At 42.4% G+C, this 25,178-nt stretch overlaps 1 protein-coding gene across 1 annotated transcript in view; it reads left to right on the plus strand.

The window, feature by feature from the left end:
• Nucleotides 1–2,092: 2,092 nt before the first annotated feature.
• The window catches only part of LOC140225123 (uncharacterized), an 80,835-nt gene continuing 57,749 nt past the window's right edge, over nt 2,093–25,178 (plus strand). Inside the window, exons 1-2 of the mRNA XM_072302786.1 lie at nt 2,093–2,653; nt 6,175–6,382. Coding sequence (XP_072158887.1) covers nt 6,236–6,382 — 147 coding nt within the window. The 5' untranslated portion in view covers nt 2,093–2,653; nt 6,175–6,235. The remainder of the gene's footprint in view (nt 2,654–6,174; nt 6,383–25,178) is intronic.

Here is a 25,178-nt window from a genome sequence, read left to right on the forward strand (position 1 = left end):
CGGCAGGAACGTGGGAGCTCGCGGAACGTGTAAGCTGCAAGTTGGATGGTGAATCAGGGTGGAAGCTTTTACTTCCCGGCAATCACGGAAATCGGCTCGTGCTCCCACCCTCCGCGCGGCGTGGTAGGCGGTAGGGGGAGGATTTTTCGCTACTATTGTCCCTCTCTCCCTTCTCTCTCTCTGTCATCACCCCACTCCCTGTCTCCCTTTATTGCCAAGACGTAATAGAAAATCATCAAAATATTCTGAGAGTGTATTTCTGATCGCTAAGCTTTTCTCCTCGAACTCCCCCCACGGCGGAACTTTAAATATGAGTTTTTAGATTATTAAAAATGCTATTTTAATAATATATTTAATCATTATCATCCTTATGTTGATTAACATAATAATTTTTTAGACAAACCACAACTATTATGATTGATGCAGCAGTTTAGGTACTTCATCGTCATCGGTTTCATCTAAACGAGTTATTTGAAGACGGGCGTGCCCGCCAAATTATCAGAAATTAATTTTTCGACGGAATACTATATTTGAGAGTGGTCGTATCTAATGACTAACGAGCGATTTTGACCAAAGTACCTAGCCCTTTAAAGTATGTTTTTTTTAACAAGATAATAAATCTAGGAAATCATAACGTATTATATTATGATAAGATGAAAACCAAAGCGGGAGCCTAGGAAACGCTCCAATGCCAAATTAAACATTTTTCAGTAAGGATACTGTGCAACGCCTCTGACGCGAAATAGTTGCTGAAAGCGTTGCGGCGCGGCAGGAAACCAGCGTGACACGCGCATAGGCGCCTACAAACCTAACGGGATACTTCACGCGTCGCGCAATGCGTGAAGTATCCCGTTAGGTTTGTAGGCGCCAGAGCGCGTTCTGCGCTGCTATCATGCCGCTCCGCTCTGTGTTAGGCTCTAATATTTAAACTCGCGGAGTCAGCGTTTTTCAACTCATGAATTTGAAATGTTTGCACTGTCTGCATTAATTATTCCCTTTTAAACTGATGCAAAAGAAATATGTACCACTGGAAAATATAATGTGTTATTTGTCAATATAATAGTTGTTCCGTGTCAAATTTAATGATTTCCAAAGCATTCAAATTTATTCTTTTATGTTTTGGGCTTTTACTGTGCTGCATCGTGGTGTAAGCGCAACTAAACGCTCAAAATTGGACGCATTTGACTCAAGAAGGTCGATGTACAAATAAGTTAAAACCAAAAAATTGCGTGCTTCTTAGTTTTTTTCGTATTTTATTAATTTTTGTATAGTTTCTTTCATCACAACTACGGCTCATTTAGATTCATATCGATGCCATTGCTTGGAAAAGGTTTTACAAATATTTACCACGTTTAAAAATGTAAATGTTTTTAAAATGAAGTAATCAATTTCATTAAAAAGAAAGAATGTGCATTTAAGGCATATTTTACATCGGAAATTTCAAGGATAGAAATGAAACCAAGTATTTACCAAAGACAGTTTGAAATGATGAATCAAAAGAAAAAATTAACATTTCATTTAAAATATGAGTTACGATAACAACACCTCATTCTCTCTTAATTTTCTCATTTCGATATTGTCAATATAATTTTACACACGGACTAAAATATGACGCTTGAATTTGATTATAGTGGACTTTACATTTGGGGACTTAACTTAGTGGACGTTTAAGTAATGGACTTAACAACAGTGTGGGCTTTAGAACTGTGGACGAAAACATTGAGGACGTAAAAAAAAGTGGACATAAAGTCCGTGTACCTATTTTTTATCATTTTATTTAGGAGTTTTTGATGAGCGTTTTTTTTTTTTTTTTTTTTTTAATGTTATTGCTACTAGGAAGTCTCGCCCTCGTCCAACCGCTGCATTTCAAAGGAGAATAACAGCCCAAACTAAGGCGACTTGTCGAGAATTCGGTCAGACGTCAGAAAACGGCTCCATAAAGAGCTTTTGTATTTTAATAAAAAAATAAACCTAGAAACCTATCCAATGAGCCCAATACGTGGTGGCGATGGAAATTGATGGCGCATTGTCTGCGAAGGGTGGCAACGGCGCGCGGGCTCCCCACCGCGGCGCGTAAATTATTTATCAATGGGTCGTTGTAGTAGTACTACGAGCCGGCCATGCTGGCGGCGCAACAGAACGCTCCTCAGTGCTCCGTGCGCTGTCAACCCGTCGCAATCCAATTACTCCTAACCTCACTCTTTTTACGCTCCAGGATTGTTTACATCCGTTTTTGCGTCGAACTATTTCCTCGCGCCGCGCGTCCTCAATACGCCGCTATCGGCCAGTGCGCGACCGTGTTTAATTCCCCGCTGTCGTGTTTTTGTGCGGCTTTCGTCGTGTCACTCCCGAATTCCGCCGGGAGAAGTGGCTTGTGTCTGTGACGTAGTTCGCGGGCGGCCGGGGGTGTGAAGTTATTGCGTAACCTTACCTGCTTCCTGCTCGGCGCGCCAATCGATCATCCCCGTTTATCATCCCCCTTCATCCCCCGCCCGTCTTCGCGCGCCGCTCAAGTCGTTCCCGGAAGTTCCGCTTTCCGTCTAGGGAACTTGTGCTTCGCGGAAAGTGGATGTCACCCGCGGAGTTTACCTACTGCTAACTTGGAATCAAAGTTGCTGGGACCAAGGTTTCATATCTCTGTCCCACCTAAACGGTAGGATGTATTTTGCATTTATTTCGCAATTCGCTGACGTTAAGATTAGTCAGTTCACCGAGGAAGAGGAATTGGGGGGGTGGTGGTTATATGAATAATTATTGTTTGTACATAATTTTATTACCTCAGTACTTTACTTTAATCTGGAGCATTTAAAAACATAGTTGATTTAAGGATACTCTAAAACAAACTACTATTTGAAAATCTGGAGAGCGGTTTTGAGTTCCCAAGGCTCTATTTTGCCCCTGATCCCTTTTTTTTGGGGGGGGGGGGGAGTAAAAGTGGGACCTGCTCTTATCTTCCTGAGGTTGAACTTCCTTTTTCACGAAGGATAAATTCTTGGAAGGTGGGAGTGCAACTTAATTGCGAAATTGCATTATTTCTGTGAAATGGTGACTAAATTCTCCCTCGATAGGTACTTATGCCACCAAGCGACTTAATTGTTTCAAAAATTATTGACAGTTATGTAAATAAACAAACTAAAAGTTTACATTTTCCTTGAATACCCGATGGTGAACATCTCAAATATCAAATTCACGAGTTCAATTTCAAATTGATTCTTATGGGGATGGGTAGTTTTCCTCGTTCGACAATTCCATTAATAATTAGATAATTTTATTTCCTTCTTCTTGGCATTTTTTTCTCCCTTTTAGTACCCCTTTACATGTGCCTGTGTGCGCAAAGCCACCTCAAAACCTCGACGTTTACCGACACGTTGGATTGGAACATCAAACACACGTGTGATCATTGTTTACAAACGGTACCTTCGCTCAATTTGTTTACAAACACGAGAGTTAAGAGCGTGTCGTGCCGAAAGCCAGGCTGATGAGAAATGTTCCCCCTAGGATAATGTTTTGGATTTTTTCGCTCTTCCGCCCTTTAAAATTTAATAGCGTTTTCCTGCATTCTGCTAGGTTGAAGAGTTGTTAAAATATTCAATACTTCTCCGATATTATGGGCACTTGTGATCGGAAGAATACTAGGGATGGTGACTCGACCCTGTATTTCGACAGTAGTGTTGGCAACCTGATTCTTCGATTCGTTCTCAAATAAAATGCTAAATGATACTTTCATACAATATGTGCCGTTAAAATGCAGGCAGATTCCTGACATTCGGCATTCCGTCAAGCTATCGAATGAAAAAATTGGCCGAGGGGTCGAGTGAATCAAAGGGGTTAGTTGGGTTTGCGCCGAGGAAACAGAGTGAAATGAGATTGGAGGCGTGTTTATCCTGTAGGAAAAATCTGCTGCCGTGCCCCCCCCTCCTCCTCCTCCTTTCTTTTTTGGAGAGGGGGTCAGAGATTTTTCTTAAAAGAGAGTGAAAATGGACCGAAAAAACTCAATGACATCTTTCAACCTGTGAAAAAAAGAAAAAAAAAATTGTATCGAATACAGCTCTGCGTCTACCCCAACCGTTAAAAGCAGACCCACATTTGTTCCGATTTTCTCCGGGAAAGTCCAGGTTTAGCTGACGCGATGTTGAGTTTTGTGGTTGTCCTTGCGTGCCTGCGGCGTTTTTTCCTCATAGCTTTCAAGCGGTCGTTGCCCCCAGTAAAAATATCTCTCTCAGAAAACTTGCGAGCATCAGAAGTATAGGAAATGAAATACTCCTCAGAAAAAGAAGGGAAAAGAAAAAATTACGATGATTTTTGGTCAGGATATCCTTTTGATGACATCCAACACTATACAGCTTTCTTTACTTTTTTCAAATGACTTTTTATAGATAACATCCCCTTTATTCCTTAAAAATTAAGATGGAACTGTTTTTTTGCCAATCCGAAATACTTACATTTCGATCGGATTGAATGAAAGGGCAGGGCCGGATCAGCGCTCGGGGGCCCGGAGGTGCTGACGGGTACGAGAGGCCCGCACATTTGCGGATTGCATACTCTCTGAATCGAAGGCAGTTCACGTTTCCCAAAAAACGTAGTTCATTTACAGCGAAAACCTCCTCGTCCCCCTCCTCCTCCTCCCTTTCCCTCCCCCCTTTCCCTCCCCCCTTTCCCTCCCCCCTTTGCCTCCCCCTTTCCCTCCCGGCCCCAGCCCCCGCTATCTTATAGTCGGGGGCAATTATAGTATTAAAATAACACTCAAACTACGATGACACACATAATGTATCATTTCATGACCTGAAAATAAACTGCATGTCTTAGGAATAAGTATGAGACTCTTGAATTTTCCGAAGACCCTGCAGCCCGATCTATAATTTTTATACATATAGGGCAGGCAGTCCCCATGGGCGGAACTAGGGACTTTCCATGGGAGGTGACAGGGGTACCTCAACAAGGGGGATCTGGGGGCACAAAAAACACGCAAATAAAGGGGTCTACCGACGTTTGCGGAGTCCCTCTGGCTCCCACGAGATTTCGGGGAATTTTCCTAGTCTTGGGGGGGGGGGGGGGGGGTCTGGAGGGCCTCCTCCAGAAAAGTTTGAAAAATTAAGTCCACTCAGGAGGAATTTCAAGCTACACACCTAAAAATTGATCTAAAGTTACTCTGAAAAGCGCAAGCTTTTTTGAGGGCTAGCATCTGTCGATACCTACAAAAATCATAGAAATCGGCCGAGTAGAACGGTAGAACGAGCTATGACACAAAATGAAATGAAATGAACAAATGAAGTAGGCACATATTCAGCTTTGAATTTAAGACTTTTCAGCTATAATTGTTCAACTGTGTCGCACAGAAAGATATTGGTGAGAAAAATAGGTAAAAAATGAAGGATAAAGAAACAACTGCAACCTGAAACTTATGATCTTATTTTCCCCCTTTTAAGCGCTCAGCCGATAGGCGGCGCTTTTTGATTTCGATTTGCCACTAGAGCTCTAGTATAGTAGGGCGCTCAAGCGGTCAAATGGCGCACCAACTCATCGATGCACGGAACGTCATTTAGGAAAATTTATTTTTTGATTACCTCATAATAGCTCTGTGAATACGATTAAATGCAAATTAGCGTGAGAAATAAATAACAGTCCTAAAACTCTCTTCGCTATGCGGTTTATAGTTATTCTATAATTACTTTCGAAAGTTCAAGATGCGCGTTCTGATTTCCGAAAACTTTTCCACCGGTGATAACTTTATTCGGAGACCTTAGTAGAATTCGCTTACATCTAGGTTATGTGTCTTTGACTTATTTGTCTTTGGCTCTGGCGACGGTAGGTAGTTGTTACGCGTTTACGGTTTCCTTGGTAACCTTTGTTTGCTATCAGCTGATGTCGAGTAGTATGACTATAGGAAGCTCCAACCACGGCATTCTTCGAAAAAAGCGCGAAAACTTATAGATTTGAATTTTCAAATTTTAAGAAAAAAACAATTCTATTTAAGAAAGCGTTAATTTAGTTTCTGTAATTTAGTTTTTAATAAAAATTCTGAAATAAAGTAAATATATATTGGTTTAAAAGTTGAATATTTCTTCACTTCAGGCAGACCCTCAATGCTGAGCGCTTCTCTAATACCAACGTATTAGAGCTTTCCCGCTTGTTTTCTGTTGGTTTAACGGCTTATATCCATTTTTTCCCTTTCAGTGTTACCGTGAACTCAGCATCGGCGCGGGTTTGACGCGGGTTTGAAATGTGACGTGTCAAAATGGAGTTGATCGGTGAGAACGAGAAGTGCGTAGCCTCGAAGTGCAGAGAGGTGGAAGGGGCGGCAGGGACAACCGTCGACAACCCCAGTGCCACCGAGGACGTCTGGGAAATCGTCAACCATCTCTTGACATCGTACAATCAACAGGTAAGAACTTCAAAATCCCAGCACGATCTCATGCCGAGAAGCTAGTTTGTACTGCCGTGCTAAGGAAGAACAACGTATGAACATTCGAGAATTGCCGAATTTCCTTCGATAAAATGTTCAATTTTTAGGAAGGTTACGAATATTTTTCCTTTCAATTTTCAGAATCTGTAGGTAAAGTTGTGAACTAAACTATCTAAAAAATTGGGAAGAAAATATTCATAAATTTACCAGGAAATTCGCGCTTTATGAAAGGAAATTTGGCAACGCCTGAAGGTTCGTACGGCGTTTTTCCTTAGTATGGCAGTGTAGGTAGCCACATGGGGAAATTTAGGAATGTTGAAAATCTAAGGTGCGGGAGCTGACGCGGCGTACGGCCGTCTGACAATTTCGCGCTGTATCCACCCCACCCCGTACATCCTGCCAGCAGAACCCACGGGGAGAATCGTCTTTTTTGAAAGCTCGCGGAATTCGGATTGACGTGTGGTAGTTACGCGCGCCGTTTCCTATTCCGACGTATTTTACTCCACAGAGGCTGTAACTGCCATGCCATGTCGCATTAGCATTCTTATGTTGCCGCTTTCACTCTAATATAATATGAATTTTCTGAGGAACCTCGTGAATTTATTCCCTTGAATTTTTCTTCAGAATTGATTGAATTTCTCAATCTGATGGAAAGTATCAGAGAATTTCAATGAAAATTGATGCACAACTTTGCTTAAAAAAAAAAAAAAAAAAAAAAAAAAAAAAAAAAAAAAAAAAATTATCTGGAGGTATTTGGCAGCGTTCGAATGTTCATACGATGTTTTTCCTCCGAACAGTAATACGTGTTTTATCATAGGGAAGCGAAGTACATCGATTCATCCTGCTCGGTAATGGTGACCGGGCGTCATCCCTATTAAAGTCTATGTCTATGTCTATGTCTATGCCTATGTCTATGTTTATGTTTGTGATATCTTTATGTCTATGCATGTGTCTATGCCTATCCCTTCACTCATTTTCGGCCCCCTATATAGTATGTTTCAAACAATTTCTTGTGAATGCGCTCGTTCAGTAATTTTCAACTACCTATTGTATTTTTGAACAGTAGAGAATCCACCTAGTTCAAAGGAATGTTCCTGGATTTTTGTGAACTAAATTAACTAACAAATAAAAAGTTCAAAGTTGTACGTATGACCCTTCCATTTAAATGCCCTTCGCCGAGAGACCCTGCCTCATGTCCCATCATGGTCCATGCAGATATTATCAATGCACAGCTGCACCGATAATGGGCATTGCTGGATTAAGAGTAGCGAATCAGGAGCGACTGCACCAAATGCGATCACAACAATGACGTTAAAATGAAAGGAGAGAGAGAATGAAGAGGAAAAACGAAGGGTCAAAATATGGAGAGGATAAAGGTAGGAAGAAAGTGAAACAAAGCGGAAGGAAATGGTCAGAGTTGAAATGACGCCAAGTTGTAGCTTTATGGGTTGCAGGGCCGGATTAAGGGGGTGGCCACATGGGCCGCGGCCCATGGCGGCAAATCTAGAGGGCGGCAAATTTTGCAGTTTTTTTAAACGTAGGTATAAAAAAATATCGGATTTAGAAAAAAAAAATATTATGAACGAGAAAAGGCGACAAAATCTCTCATTTCCTGAGAGTGTAGTAATTTTTAATTTTGTCGTCTTTCAGTGATACAAGAGACAGCACCTTTAATTAGTCGAGTTAAGAGAGAAACCAAACACGCAATTTAGCCTGGAACGGCGCGGCGCAGAGAGCAATGATGACGAGGACTTAAGATGAAAAGGTGAAGCCATTGGCGCGGCGATCGGCATGTAACACATATCAGCGCCTACAAGACTGCACGAATACTTCACGCATTGCACAAGAATGCATGAAGACTTCACGCATTGCGCCAAACACGGTGCGGTCTGCGCGGCGCGGCGGCGGAAGTTAAAATCATTAAACCACACTCATGTTTGTTCTCTCATAATTTTTTCGTTCATTTCTTATGAATGGAAGGCCTTGTCCGCACAGAGATAGGTTTACAAAACTTAAATTTTACTAGTAGTGTTGACAGGGCATCCCCAAAAAATGTGTTCAACACGAGTAAACGCGTCTTATGCACCCCTCCCCTGCTGGCACGTTCACTTGATGGTTTTTATTGATGTTTCAATACGAATGAGAAGGGGGCGGCAAAATACAGGCGACCTATGGGCGGCAAGTAGGTAAATCCGGCCCTGGCCTTACGAGATGACGAACACACATTCACAACTACATAAACCTCTATGTAAAGGACAATACGTAATTGTGAACCTACTGCTAGACATCGTCAACTTGGAGTTCGCCTTCTATTTCGCAGCATAGGCAACAAACATACCGAGGAGTGTGCCATAGTTACCTATTCGAAAAAACGCACATATCGCTTCATAAACATTGATGGAGCTATACATATCCCGTCAATCTAATGGTAGTGGTAAATATCGCCAACTTGTGGTTCGCCTTCGATTTCGCCGTCCAGGCGACAAATATACCGGAAAGTTCAAATAGTCATCTATTCGAGTAAGACGATTATCTCGCTCCTTAAGCTTTGAATGCTCTGATTGAACAGATTTTTATCCCCCTCAAGGCCACTGCATTAGAAATTCCAGTTCGATACATTTTATCGTAATTTAGGAATCATATCTCCAACTATTACATTGCAATTTAGAGGAAATCTTTCACACTTACTGCTTACCAAAAACAAATATGGATCATTATTGATCTCCATTGTTGTTATCCTATTGTTCTTTCAGATTAAGCTTTAATTGTTTATACCTCGGGTTTGACGGCAAGCTGTGTTCTTTATCATTAACTTTATATGCTCCTATTTCTAGAGCCGCCAATCGTTCTATTTGCTAATTTTGACAAGCATCCTTTCAGAATTAAAGTGCTTTAATTCGCCTCACTGAGCTTTTCTGTGGCACTTTGTGTCTATTTGAATTTTCATTCTGAATTACTTCGTTTCATCACTCAAATCAGCTAACTACAGCTACCTGCGAGGTAAAAACTATCGATCCAAAATTTAAAGATTCGTAATTTACGAAATTTCAAATGTTGAATCGGTAGTTTTTACCTCGTTTTTATTTTTTATCTGAGATTCGATTTATTGGAATAAACGACTAATCTGTATAATAGGTATGGCGAACAATGAATACCAATTATTTTAACACCATTGAAGTGATAATTTTTTTTTAATGCTTTCTAATACCCTCACAAGCATCCACTTCCTGCCTCTATAAATATTTAAAAAATCATCTTAAACGCGGAACTTGTGAACGTGACGCTGTGTGAAGGATTTCTGCGAGTTGACCGTTAGTTTAACCTCCTCGCGATTCTTATTTAACCTCGCCTTTATCAGCAAAATTTAATTTCTTTTTCGTTCACCGTATCAATTTCCAACTTTTTATCACCGAAATTCTCATTGAATTTGATGAGCCCACGCATTTGAAATCGACCGAGTTAATGCATGCCTTACCGAAACGTTGAAAGTCTCTGGTCATAAGATTCTCCCAAAAAAATGTCATGCATGAAAAATCATGCTTTTAAAGAATTTACTGCTCCCTTTAGGATACGAGTCGAAGCAATCATAGGGGATTTTCACGGAACTTTAATGATTAATGGAAAAAATCACCTCTTGGTGAGGGCTCCTCTGTGGTGGGGGTCCTAGGGCGATTGCCCCCCACCCCCCCCTCTAAATCCGGCGTTGCTCCTGAAAGATTCGTTGACATTTCCTCTTAACCGAACAACCCTGCATGCAAAACCGTGATCAATTACTTCTGGTAACCGTCGGTTTCATTTTTTCAACCGATGCAATCACTTTGGGAGCAGGAGAGGGGGGTGGGTGGGAGGGTGTGCGCGGGAGCCTTTTATTACATGTCAACTTGTCCGCAATAAAACATTTATAATCAATTCCCGGTGCCGCGATGGCGACCGAGACACCGCGTGGAGGATCATCGTATTGTCGCACAATTCATAACTCATTCCGCAATGACGCAAACACAAATAGTCGACCATAGGTAGCGCTCATTGCCATATTTTTAAAGTAGTTTTCACGTTTTGAGATTCCCATAAAACTACAACTGAATGAACTCTATCCATAAGAGCGTTAGTCTATTCAGCGAGGGACGCAGTTTACTTTTTATCGATCGAGCAGATCGCCCCGGAAATGTTTTTGGAATAGTGGAATCATCAAATATATTTACTTACGTGAGAAAATGTGCTGCCACTCAAAATTGTAAGGAATGACGAAGCGCAAAGATGTAGTGATATCACCATGATTCAGGTTATATTTGATTTAAAAAGTCAACTTTAAGTTGCTTTTTGATTTTGGGAACGCACCTGTTCCGAGATTTGACTTGAACACCCACGCATTCCCACTCGTTCAAGGATTAAGTGTTCTGGGAAAGTCATGAACCGGGAATAGGAACGGCAAAGTTCTCGGGAGACTGGGAGAGTTCCCGGTAACTTTTTATCACCATGTATGTGAGCGTGTGCATGTGCACGACGTAGGTACGTATGTGTCTTCCTGTCGAAGTTTTCCGGAAGAGAAGATCTTAGCCAAAAACTCCCTGGAATGTTCAAGTTCCCATTCGGATCCCCGTACTCGTGATGATCCGTAACATCACCTAAGCTACTGCATGTAAGTTGCACTTGCACCTGTCGTAAATGCGGTAACACCCGCGAGAAAATCACGTGACTAAGAATAAGTACTGACTTTTGATTATTCGGAGGTGAGTCGCGTCCTCGCGTCTCAACCAATCAAAAAAATTCCCGACTCCAAGTTTTGTGCGTCGACGGCGCACAGTCGGACGAGTCTTTGGAACAAGGCCGGATTAAGGGGGTAGCCACATGGGCCGCGGCCCATGGCGGCAAATCTAGGAGACGGCACATTTTGCAATTTTTTTAAATGTAGGTATATAAAAAAATTGGATTTAGAAAACAATTACAAACAAAATCTCTCATTTCCTGATACATTCCTACAAGACTGCACGAATACGAATACTTCACGCATTGCATCAAACACAGTGCGGTCACTGCGGTCAGAGTGAAACGGATAGCGCCAACAAGAATGCATGAATACTTCACGCATTGCGCCAAACACAGTGCCGTCAGCGTGAAACGCATAGCGCCTACAAGACTGCGTGAATACTTCACGGATTGCGTCAAACACAGGGCGTTCAGCAGCGGTCGTCGGCGTTAAACTCATAGCGCCTACATAACTGTCGGAATACGTCACGCATTGCTCCAAACACATTGCGGTCTGCGCGGCGCGGCGGCGGAAGTTAAAACCATTAAACCGCATTTATGTTCGTTCTTTCATAATTTTTTCGTTCATTTCTTATGAATGAAAGGCCTTGTCCACGCAGAGACGGTAGGTTTACAAAACTTAACGTTCGCGAAAAGTTCGGTGAATTTTTGCTAGTAGTGTTGATAGGGCTTTCCTAAAAAATGTTTCCAACACGAGTAATCGCGTCTTATGCACCCCACCCCCGCTGGCACGTTCACTTGATGGTTTTCATTGATGTTCCAAAACGATGGGAAGGGGGCGGCAAAATACAGGCGGCCCATGGGCGGCAAGTAGGTAAATTCGGCCCTGCTTTGGAAGAAGTTGGACATGAAATTTTTGACAAAATTTGTAAAGAATTACGTTTATCTCGTCACCATATGAATTTCAAGGGATGCTTTTTACAGGCAATTATACGAGAAAACCGATGAAACTACGACTTGTAAAACATCAACATTTCATATTAATGAAGATATACGCTTTTTAAGTTTTTAAATCATGTCCGACCTCTCCCACTGACGCGATCCACCGTGCGGTGGAGAACGGAGAACAGAGGAATGAGACGAAATAAAACATCGCTAATAATATTAGGCAGTTTTTTTCAGACAGGTCTGTGTTCAGTCGGAGGGCCGATCACTCGTGCAGGTGATAATCACTCGAGTTTTTAACTTTTAGAGAGCGCGAATGGGGAAATTGGTTCAGGAGACACTGTTCCTGCGGAGGAGGAAGGAGGGCGAAGAGGAGCAGGAACACGTGTCCACCCACGTGAATGCAAAATTTCAATTTTCCCATTCAGTCTTCGTGCGTAGGTCTATCGCTAGCTCCAATCTGTCACATCGCTATTAGTCTTCGTCGTCGGTAGCTGGCAGACTTGGTTATTCAAAATTTCGTTCGCTCTCGACTCACGAGATGGAAGCCCGTACCGAAACAACGGCTTGGCCTTCGGTGAGCACCTTCAATAATAGCGGTTCACTCCTGACACTCATGATTTTGTTTCCGAGTCATTTTTCAAAATTCGTCATTTACGTAAGTACAGGCTTGATGGTCCTATATCAATGACTGAAGTCGAAACGAGAAGTATCTTCGATGCCCATGTGAATACTGCAAATCTTCGCGCAAGTTTATATTTCGTATACAAACCAACAGTTTATCTCGAAACTTTCTCTGAATTTTCTTCATTCAATCAATAGTTCTTATAGAAAATTTCAAGCAAGAAAATATTTTGGCCAGGTTTCTATTCAGAAAACGGGACTTAATTGAAGATTATTAGTTTTCGACTTTAACTATCAATACGTTACGCAGGCACGGCACGTTTAGAATATTCCCTCGTCTGAAAACTAGCTCGCCCCTCATAGATTTCTTCACCATTGTCTTAAAGGTTTTTCTTTCCATTCTTTCCACTCATTCAAAGACGGCCAGCAGGAGTAAATGAGGACTTATTAGTAACAATAGCGGAAGTGAAAAATTACCTCTTCGAAACACATTAAAAAAACTGTTTTGGTATCGAGAAAATTTTGAGAAAATACTTGAGATGTGATCTTCGACATCTGTACATTATGCCAGAGCCAGACACATTAAAATGTGTGAACAAAACAGGTTTTTAAGCATGTTTCTAAAAGGTAATTTTTCACATCCGCTATCGTTACAGATAAGTCCTCGTATGCCTATTCGCTGTCCAATTAAATTTTTTCTAAAAATATATTTATCCTACAATGATCCTTAAAAAAACCTAGGTAATCAAGTCCTTTCGCCTCTTTCTGTGTCTTCTTCTTTTCTTCTTCTTTTTCATCTTACTTTTCTGTTTTCTCTCTTTCTCTCCTCCTACCTTTTCCTCTCTCTTTTCGTTTTTTCTTCTCCTTCTTCTCTATCCTCTCCTCCCTCTTCCTCCGTTCATCGACTCAGATGCACGTATAGGAAGAAGAGGCGTCAAATTACCTTACTGCGTGAATGATGATTAACCCTCGCAAAGGCCCTGCAAGAACCTATGCAGATCTATGGTCTTCAACGGCTGATCAGCGATAAGGATGGCGTTTTTGCGGCAGCACTTACACGCTGTGATTAATGCCCATTCATTATTTTATTAGTGTTGGGAACGCACTTCAATAAAGCTGTAGCTCAAAGCGCCGAGTCATTCTCGACATGAATAACTGCACCTACATTGTAGATCGGTACGACGAAGCTTAGATTTCGCCCGCTATTAATAGGCCAACTTATGGCTTTTTGACGGGAAACTCGAGCCTGGCCCTGTTGCCGAGTCGAATCGTTCATTCCACTCGATTCTATGCGGTGCTTCGTGATTTTCCAATATTTATCGACCAATCTGACAACCCTGTGTTGCAATCGAGCCGACCTGTCATTACCAGGGTTGCCATTTTTCGGGAAATTAGTACTTTCAGGCTATTAATAGACCTCTCATGGGCTTTTTACAAGAAGCTTAGACCACGTTGCAAAAGTAGCTATTATCATATGTATTTTTACGATTGCGCTTGAAGAGTATAGGTATCTCTGATTTTGCGATAATATTTTTAAGTTTATAATCATTGGGAAATAGTGTAGGCCGTGGAAGCAACGAGCCATAGTTCTCACAAAACTTCCTTAGACGTTCTCTAGCTTAAAAGACTCCTCGGTCTTCGCTGTTCGAGAAGGAAGTTTCGTCGAAGAAGTTTCCCTCGTTTAATCATAAAGAAAAGCGAAAAATATTCCATTCGTAAACTGAAATTTAATCCACTAATTTCACGAGAGGATCATTGTACACAATTATAGTTAGTTTTTTTTTTTTTTTTTTTTTGTTTTTTTTTTTTTTTTGTAAATAGGAGAACTGTACCTGTTACCTTCTCTGTTTATATTTCATGTTGTCCTCACAGATTTCCGATTGCTCGATTTCTGACCATTCAAAAGCAAGAGTTTTATCATGTGCAAAACTTTTTATAACAATTTGATGAAATTTTTGTTTGAACTCGATTATAATGTGTTATAAATTTGATGATTATTTTTTTAAATTTTGTCAAAATCTGAAGAAAAATGCATGTGATAAGATCTTCTTAGTAACAAAGTCACCATATTTTAACCACCCACCCTAGCAAGCACCATATTAACCAAGACACCACATGGTATGACACATATCTAAATATATATAATTTAAAATTCGACGTTTTCATACCAATCGACAAATATTTTGATTTTGTAATCTAAGATTTAAATTTTGGGCAAAAATTTAATAGTTCCTGAAAATTTCAAGATGGACTTTTTCATTTCTTTGGAAAATCCGCCGTTTTCTTTCGAGTTGGCAGCGCTGTTTAATGCGTCGTTTATTTGCTCGCTTCGGATCGAGGCTCTAAGTGGTTCTCGGAGAAAAATAATTTTCTGGAACAGTGTTTTACGTCCGTCACTGAATGCATTCCGATGGATTAAGTGCGAAAATGTATCTGGAAAATTCTCGATTTGCGATTTGTAGGCACAATTTTCTGCATGAGTGTGTGTGCGTGTGTGTGAATGCGTGGCCCATTAAACCATAGGGCGAATATACCTAGTACTATTTTATATTTCGTCAGTGGCTTTATGCACCTCTGCACTTCATTTCAAGAAGTGAGTGGTCGGCGGGCTCAGATGGGGATCATAAATTGCATGGAGGGCAACTCTTTAATCGTCCCCCCCCCCTTGTTTTTCGAAACCGCACTGGGAAAAAAACACATTGGATCTAGAGTCCAGACTCTTGAAAACATTAACAAGAAAAAGGACTCTTGATTCAATCAGAATCTCGCTTAAATCAAGAACCAAGCCTCTTAATTTAAGCGGATTTCGCTTTGATGCAAGCAAAAATCCGACTGAATCAAGAGTATTTTTTCTTGTCAATGTTTTCAAGAGTCTGGATTCTAGATCCAATGTGTTTTTTTCCAGTGTCCTCTTTCAAGTGGAATTACACCCGTCCGGTAAACTCGGAAAATTTTCATGGGGGAAAAAGAGTGTTCAGTGGTAACAGAACAAGTAATTTCATCGAGGGAATACCTCCGATCCCATTCTGGCGAGGGAAGTGCCTTTTTGAGTCGCTGCCCCCCCCCCCCCTCCTTCTCGATTCCCTTCGAAATCGCACGCAATTCAGGAACTGCACGTTCGTGGAATTTTAGCCACAAATGACTGGATGACAAAAACACCACAGTAAAAAAATGATATGAAAGGCGAGCAGTCAAGTTTAGCGACGAGAGTAAGTGTGATTTTGATGTTGATTACTCAGATCCATCAATTTTTGCCCGCCGCCGCCGCTGGGGACCCGCGAGCTCAAGTGCAAACACGTCGGCCGAGTGTCGCGAAAGAGCGGAATACGCCATCATCGCGTGTTGCTTCCCATCGTTATTTTTAACGCGATTGTTTCCCGAGTTTACTGCTCGTCCATGGAACAACGCTGTCAAACTGGGTCTAACTCATCCCTTCCTCTCCTCTCACCCCGGCTCTAATGCCGGAATCACACGCTGAATTTGGCAGCTGAATCTGGAAGTCAACAGTAATCGCTCAACGGCTGAAATTTCGCGAATTCGAATTATTTTCATCCAGATGTGTATCGAATCTATTCGAATAGTTCAGATAAATCCAAAGACTACGTAGAGTCATAATGTAAATGAGAGAGCTGGCGCCATGTTCTGCTCGACGAGTTCCGAGCCCGGTGTGCGCCGAGCTCGGTCACTTTTTCGATACAAGTTCGATCCAAAATGGCGGTGTGGAATACGCGGTAATTCCTATCTTCTTTGTTTACATCGGATGAGCGCGTGTATCGCCAACAATCGATCATGTATCGAAAAAGTGACCCGGCGTCACACAGGAGTCAGGGCCGGATTAAGGGGGTGGCCACATGGGCCGCGGCCCATGGCGGCAAATCTATAGGGGGCGGCAAATTTTGCAATTTTTTTAAATGTAGGTATGAAAAAAATCGGATTCAGAAAAAAAAATTACAAACGAGAGAAGGCGACCAAATCTCTTATCTCCTGAGAGTATAATAATTTCTAATTTTGCCGTCTTTCAGAGATACAAGAGACAGCACCTTTAATTATTCAAGTTAAGAGAGAAATCAAATAAAACACGGAATTTGGCCCAGAACGGCGCGACTTAGAAAGAAATGATGACGAGGACTTGAGGTGAAAAGGAGAAGCCCTCGGCGCAGCGATCGGCTTGTAACACATATTAGCGCCTACAAGACTGTACGAATACTTCACTCATTGCATCAAATAGAGTGCGGTCATTCCGGTCAGCTTAAAACGGATAGCGCCTACAAGACTGCGTGAATACTTCACGCATTGCGTCAAACACAGTGCGTTCAGCAGCGGGCGGCGTGAAACTCACAGCGCCTACAAGATTGTCGGAATACCTCACGCATTGCGCCAAACATGGTGCGGTCAGCGCGGCGCGGCGGCGGAAGTTAAAATCATTAATCCACATTCATGTTTGTTCTTTCATAATTTTTTCGTTCATGTCTTATGAATGAAAGGCCTTGTCCACACAGAGATAGGTTTACGAAACTTAACTTTCGCACAAAGTTCCGTGAACTTTTCCTAGTAGTGTTGACAGGGCTTTTCCAAAAAATGTGTCCAACACGAGTAAACGCGCCTTATGCACCCCTCCCCTGTTGACACGTTCATGTGATGGTTTTTATTGATGTTTCAAAGCGAATGAGAAGGGGGCGGCAAAATACAGGCGGCCCATGGGCGGCAAGTTGGTAAATCCGGCCCTGACAGGAGTCCCGATATTCGGCACCTGGAAAATGCTTAAAGGTGGCGCCAGCTCTCCCACTTACATTACGACGCTATATCCTCTATGGATAAATCCGACATTATCCGATGGTCGCTGAGAATCGTTGCTGAATTTTGCACGACACACGCAAAAAAGGCATCGGGCCGATGACTTCCACTTTCAAGCCACATTCAGCGTGTGATTCCGGCATAAAAACAAGAGTTTAGACAGCTGAGTTGCGCATATTTCACACAATTTATGTTACACTAACACTAGTCCCGCCCTATAATCATATACTTAAGTAACATACATAGTAGAAGTAGATGTATTGAATTTGACTCATTATAATAATCGAACACACATATTTTCGTTTGTTTTTCAAGCGTTGCCCATTAATCCTTGCCATTTAATCATACTAAATGACGAAAAAATCATCAAGAGTAACACGTAACGCATAACACCCGAGGCGCGAATCGCTTAGTAAGATTGGACTAGTGCAGCAAGGTTCCTAGAAAAATGAGCGACCTGTCTGTGTTTTGGGGGGGAATCCTGAAAAAGTAGTTTTGTCATAATTTTTCCTCCATTTTTTTTTACCCGACAACATCGCTGTCGATGCATCCTCGGGACTGCGCAGTTTCGCGGACCGACCGCGATTCGCGACAGCGCTGCCACGTTTGGCGACGAAAACCCCAAAATCAAACGGAGACAATAGTCGCGCCATTACTGGAGCGGTCGGGAGCTTTCCGAGGCGGGACTCAGCGACCTCCGTCGACGTAACGAGGATGACGGTCGCACTCGCCCATTTCCAGATCATTGGTCCCACGGCGCAGAAGAAAATGTCACGAGAAAACCAATGAAACCACTTCCAGGACCTCAAAGTTTTGTATACACGGAGTTATAAGCGTTTAAAGTTTCAAAATGTTGTCCGACCTCTCCTATTGACTCGATCCACTGTGCGGCGTTGAGGCGCCGCGCGCCGGCGCTCGCGATCCTGGTGTTTGCGCTCGCGAGCAAACACAGACGGCCTTGGTTGCCCGAAATCGCGCGTCCAATCGCGAGAGCCGATCGCGCCGTGGCCACCTGATAACAGGCGCTTCCCCGCGCCACATCGTTCAAAGAAATTGGGCTCCTCGTTTTGAGTCATCGTTGAGGTGAGATCATCAGAGAAACGATGAGGCAACCTTGCGGGGCCCCCTTGAGGCGTGCCACTGGATATTGTTTTTCAATTGTCACAAAATTCCTAATCTGTGCTTTCACCGCTCCGGGATTTAGAGATGTTTCTTCGTTTCCGACCCTGGAATCACCGGACAGGGATTTTTTTCTATCCCTCTACTCAGGAAGAGAGGAGGAGGAGGAGGAAGAGAAGGAGGAGGAGGAGGAAGAGAAGGAGTAGGAGGAGGAAGAGAAGGAGGAGGAGGAGGAGGAGGAGGAAAAAGAAGGGGAGGAGGAGGAGGAAAAAGAAGGGGAGGAGGAGGAGGAGGAGGAAAAAGAAGGGGAGGAGGAGGAGGAGGAGGAAAAAGAAGGGGAGGAGGAGGAGGAGGAGAAGGAGGAAGAGAAGGAGGAAGAGAAGGAGAAGAAGAAGGAGAAGGAGAAGGAGAAAGAGGAGGAGAAAGAGAAGGATAAAAGGAGAAGCAGAAGCAGAAGCAGAAGCAGAAGCAGAAGCAGAAGCAGAAGCAGAAGCAGAAGGAGAAGGAGGAGGAGGAGGAGGAGGAGGAGGAGGAGGAGGAGGAAGGCGGTTGTATGACGATGAAAAATGTTTTCATGTATATTCTTGGAAAATGGTGGGGAGGCCAGAGATCATAGATGGGTCCTTTGTAGTGTGTGTTGGTTGTCTTTACCATTTAATAATAAGGAGAAGAAAAAGAAGGAGAGGAGGTAGAAGGAAGAGGGATCGGAGAAACCTCCTCAAGCCGGATAAAACTGACACTTGATACAACCCCCCCCCCCCCCGCAACCCCAGGTATTTATTGATTTGTGAGCCGGTAAATATCCAAACATTTACCCGCAAGACTAACCATCACTAGACATAATCTAGTGATCAAAACCAACTTTTTTTCATAATTGTTTCCATCATAAAGGAAGCTCGGTGTCAAACTCAACTGAAGGCTCACAAATAAAATCCCAGCTCTTTCGTACCATTCCTCATTATAGTTTTGTGCGCATAACTGGAATATGTATTGCGATAAATGAAATATGTCTAGTTTACTGTCACGATGTGGTTTTTTGACCGTCGGAAGTTAAACAATTCGATTTGAAAAGCTTTACGTCATCAGATCACCGGTTCTCTCTCGATATCCCGTTAGCCACTTCCGTTCTAATTGATGCAGTGGCACACATCATTACCTGCCCCCTCTTCCCCCTCTCGAACCCTCCGTCGAACTTATTGTTGGTTGAATAGTTGCGAATGTTAGTCGGCGTTCAATTTATCAGAGTTGCCAGTTTTCCTAAAAATCTCTCGCAATCTTGCTGTAACTGTATTTGCAAACAGTAGCGTAAGCAAGATTAAATCCAACGGGAGGGGGGCACGTAGCAGGGGGGGGGGGGGGGTTACCCCAAAAAAACCAATCCATCTCATAAAAAACACAAACGATATGAGCCGATGTTAATTACAAGATTTTCCTTTTTATTCAGAGCCGGGCCGGTGTAAAGGAGTCCGGAAGGCGCGCACTTTTAAGGGGCCCGGGCCCCACACGGGAGGGGGCTGTATGTATGGAAAACCCCTAGAAAGACCGAGTCTGGGGGCCCTTCTGACTAATTTTTAAAAATGCTCAACCGATAGACCTAAACTTTTTTGGACAAATACGGGAAATACCAGGGCAACTAGAGACCTGAAAAATCGAGAATTATCAGGGAATAATTTTCTTTCCATTAGGGGAGACCTGAAAAAAACATCGTAGATCTGACTTTAGCTCATTGTCAGTTTGCCCTCAGTTACAAGTATAGGCAACACGAGCTAAATCGTAGCAGAATAGTGGCATTCTTCAGATGTCATGGTTGCTCGAGGAAGAAAGCAGGAATAATTCACCGAGCGTTGCGTGGAATGCCGGAATGGTGACTTTGTCCCACTGTCAGTTTTCCTTCAGTTTTAAATGTAGGCAACCCGAGCTCCCACGTGGCCGAATAGTGGTATCACTCTCAAACATCACTTTTCGAGGAAGCAGGAATAATTCACCGAGCGTAACGTGGAACGTTGACTTTATCTTATTGTCAGTTCGCCTTCAGTTTTAAATGTAGGCAACCCGAGCTCCCACGTGGCCGAATAGTGGTATCACTCTCAAACATCACGATTGCTCGGGAAGAACGCATGAGTAACTCACCAAACGTAGCGTGGAGTGGAGAATTTACCTAGTATTTTTCTCGAGATATTTCGCTGCTAATCACTTCGAAATTGCTTTGTGGGAAAAGTTACATTCCCAAATTGCTGTATTTTTGAATCGAAGCACTCTTATTATTAAGAAACAATTAATACATAGATTATTACATAAAACTAATCAATTTAAACAAAACTAATCAACTAAAAAAAATTGATTCACGCATGGTAGATTTTTGTGTAAATATGGCCTGGTCCCTAATTTTCCCTAGGTTAGGCCACTGAGCCCCCCCCCCCCCCCCCCCTCCTCGCGAAGAAAGTGATTTTTACTCAGAAATAGTTTCACAGAAACTCTAGCAGGGCCGGATTCACCTAATTGCCGCCCATGGGCCGCCTGTATTTTGCCGCCCCTTCTCATTCGTTTTGGAACATCGATACAAACCATAGAGTGAATGTGCCGGAGGAGGAGGGGTGCATAAGACGCGTTTACTCGTGTTGGGCACATTTTCTGTGAAAGCCCTGTCAACACTGGCAAATGTTCAGAAAAGAACGAAGAAATTATGAAAGAATAAACATGAATGTGGTTTAATTTCCGCCATCGCGCCAACCGCACTGTTTGGCGCAATGCGTGAAGTATCCCTACACTCTTGTAGGCGCTATGCGTTTTCCGCCGACCGCTGATGATCGCACACTGTTTTTGGCGCAATGCGCGAAGTATTCATGCAGTCTTGTAGGCGCTAATACGTGTTCCATGCTGACCAGCGCGCCGAGGGCCTCTCCTTTCCATCTCAAGTCCTCGTCACCCTTGCTCTCTACGCCGCACCGCTCCAGGCCAAATTGCGTGTTTGGTTTCTCTCTCAACTTGACTAATGAAAGGCGCTGTCTCTTGTATCACCGAAAGACGAACAAATTAGAAATTACTATACATTAACTCTCAGGAAATGAGAGACTTTTTCGCCTTTTCTCGTTTGCAATTTTTTTTCTGCATTAGATTTCTTTATTGATACCTACATTTGAACAAATTACAACATTTGCCGCCCCCTTAATTTGCCACCATGGGCCGCGGCCCATGTGGCCACCCCCTAAAGCCGGCCCTGAATTCTAGTCCTTTCGTTTGTCACTTTTTTTCTCCTCTAATTTCTTAAATTTCTGTATAATTATCATCATATCCTGTCCCATGGGCCTACAGACTCCAAAGCTCAGGTGGCGACCTCCCCCCCCCCCCTTCACCACATCACCACTCGAGTCAGCCTGGTCCTGATAACAGCCTTACGAGTACTTCTGATCACTAGGTCTTGATTTGTAGACATATTTTGTGCGCATAGGTGAAGTTAGAATCGGACAAGACTTTGGTATCAATTTCATCAAATATTTTACTTTTTTCATCTTTCTTTTTCGATTTGTATCCCTCAGTTTCTTCCCTTCTCTTCGTTGGACCCTAGGCCTATGCCTCCTCTCTTTATATGTATACGAGTCACGTGCTTTTTAAGGCCTCTAATTTGCCGAGCAGTATCACATTTGACATTTAACACCGGCCGAAACAAATGAAAACATCGGGAGGCTAGCGTCTCTCGCCGAAAGCTGAGTTATGGTCAGTGGCGTGACGTGAATTGCGATGTATCGATTGTTATGCCATTTAAACTTATGGTAAAGAATCGATTATTAAGGTGTTCGCTGCGAACACCCTGTTTATCGATCCTTTTCCATAGGTTTAAATGGCATAACAATCGATGTATCGCAAAGCACGCCACGCCACTGGTTGTGGTGAGGAGTTTCCTGGAGTGGACGGGCCGTGGGCGGAAAATCGAAAAGTTTGTCAGCCTAACTTGGAAGCTTTCTCATTTCGGCTTTAGTATTCCAAGAACCCGGTTATTGGATTTTTACGTCGAGACACGGTAGACAAAGCCCGGCCCAAGGTCGTAGACAGAACTTAAATGGGGGATGGGGTGCGTTAAGGGGGGTAGGAGGCTAAGTGGGTCACAGCTGCGCCCCCCCCCCCCCCGACTCGTTAGGCTAATGCCAAAAGATACTGCCGAGTCCTCTGTACTACACACTTGACAGCTTTACTCAACCTTTCAGCCGTTAAAGGGCAACGAACCCTTAGTTATTTTTCATTTTGGTGATACCTGATCAGATATCACATAATATACATATTTATTCTGGGAGAAGGAAACCTATCGATTTAGATGATTTTTTGACGAAGTAGAAAAAATCATCCTTAAAGAGACTCATCTTTAGCAATGAAAAGTACCTGTATCAATCAGTATTTTTATCTATCTGCACTAGACCAAATGAAAAAAAGAAAATTTAATTTCATTATCCTTTTCGCGGTAATTTCTCCACAATGTATTGCAAGTCGGGACAAATTGCGTTTAAACCCTCGCTTTGTTTGTTTACTCCCAGTAATGCCTGCTAAGTCATGTGTTTTTTTTTTTTTTTTTTTTTTTTTTTTTTTTTTTTTTTTTTTTTTATACCACAACACGTTTTAGGTCGATTTTAACTCAGGAGGTACAACTTTCGATAATGTGTGGAAATTTCAAGTAACCAATCGAAGCAATCAGTTCTCCCTCAGCCTTAACGAGAAAATTATACCAAAATATCACTGCTGTCCAATGTTCACATCCGGAATCCCGCTTTGAGGCGAAAAATCTCTCGAAAAACATAACTTCTTGCACAAAATTTGAGAATTTTAATTTTCTTCCGAGAAAACTTTTTGTTTAAAATTTAAATTTGGCAAAAAATCAGCTTTTTATGAAGCACTAGAATAAGAATAGTAGTAATCGCCTCTCAACCCTACCTCCCTATTTCCAAGCTTCCCAACAGAAAGCGGGGCGAGGGGGGGCATCAATCCTTTTTACTTCCGTTCTTGGTTTTTTATCTCGTGGTTGATGTTGTTTTTCAGCAATCTGCTAAAAATTTATAGCCGTGTATACTCAAGGTCTAATATCGCAAATCGCTTTCGTTCGCCGAAAACAAGAGAAAAAAAATTCAAATCGTCAACCTCAAGTGTGTCATTTAATTCGTTCCAAATGCAGAAAGCCCACTTGTCCTTGACTTGAGTAGATACTCAAGTGGTAGAATCAACGAAATATGCAGAAAAATTTATACCTGTCAAAATCAGCGTGACTTTGAAGAGCCTCGGTCTGTGTGTGGAGACACTCCTACTTTCACCATCAGTGTTTTTCCGCGGCCTCTTTCCTGTTTACAACGCTTTCATTCGCGCATCAGGCCGTATTTTTACCTCTGTTTTAATGCGAGCCGATGAAAAACGCTTTTCATTTTAGATACTCCAGCTTTTTTTCTCTAGCTGCCTGCCTGCACAAGAGTTAGGAGACGTCATTTCAGGAAAATCTTGGAAAGACGATTGGGCTGGGTGAAGGTGGGGTCAAAACTTCAAAAAATCGATCAAAACCGAAAAAAAACTCAGCTGCATATCGACGGTGAAACTACCAAACCACGTATCTCGGTTTGCGACGTCGCAGATTTTCTGTCATACTTTATTTTTTAAATAAAAAACTGCTCAATGTCAATTCGTGAAAACTACCGTGATTTTTCCTCTTGGTGCGGAGAAAAATCTATGAAAATTGTAAGGAATGATATTGATTTGACCACCTTCAAAAAAGTGAAATGTGAGTAGAGATTTTTAAACACCGCAAACGAGATACGTGGTCTAGTAGTTTCACCGCCAATATGAGGTTCGACCTAAAGGAGACTCTCATGTCCTCTCCAGGTGCACCTCCCCCCCCCCCCCCCCCGGTAAGAGTGCCTTTGAAAAGATATTCTGTCGTATGTATTAGTACCTTAGTCCGTTTTGTAAGATGCATTTATTCTTGAAATTTTTTCAAGATTACGTTTAAGATGTCACGTAACGCAGGCGCCCCCTATTTTTGCTATATCTGCATTTAGCTACCTGCAAAACGCATTTTCAGCTGGGCAGTTCGTACGGGCAATTTACATAATTGCATAAATCAGAAATCTCTTAAAACATCTTCAACCAACAGGGCCGGATTAAGGGGGGTGGCCACATGGGCCGTGGCCCATGGCGGCAAATCTAGGGGGCGGAAAGTTTTGCAATTTTTTTAAATGGACGGAGTTAAACAGAAAGGAACCAAGCCACATCGGGATCGAAGCGAGAAAATGAGGTTTAAAGTTTGGCTCCTGCATAAGACTCAATGTTAAAGATAAACTTCAAGTTCAATTTCTGCAAAATGTTCTCCAACAAAAACCTAGAATTTTTGGCGATAGATAGTAGAGCAGTGGTTGAGTTCAAAACCACTCATAACTCAATTTTTTCCAAAATGTGGGTTGGTTCCTTTCTGCTTAACTCAGTCCAAATGTAGGTATAAAAAAAAATCGGATTTAGAAAAAAAAATTACAAACGAGAAAAGGCTACAAAATCTCTCATTTCCTGAGAGTATAGTAATTTCTAATTTTGTCGTCTTTCAGTGATACAAGAGACAGCA

The sequence above is a fragment of the Bemisia tabaci genome, chromosome 1, assembly GCF_918797505.1.
Source record: "Bemisia tabaci chromosome 1, PGI_BMITA_v3".
In the NCBI taxonomy this organism is placed as follows: Eukaryota; Metazoa; Arthropoda; class Insecta; order Hemiptera; family Aleyrodidae; genus Bemisia; species Bemisia tabaci.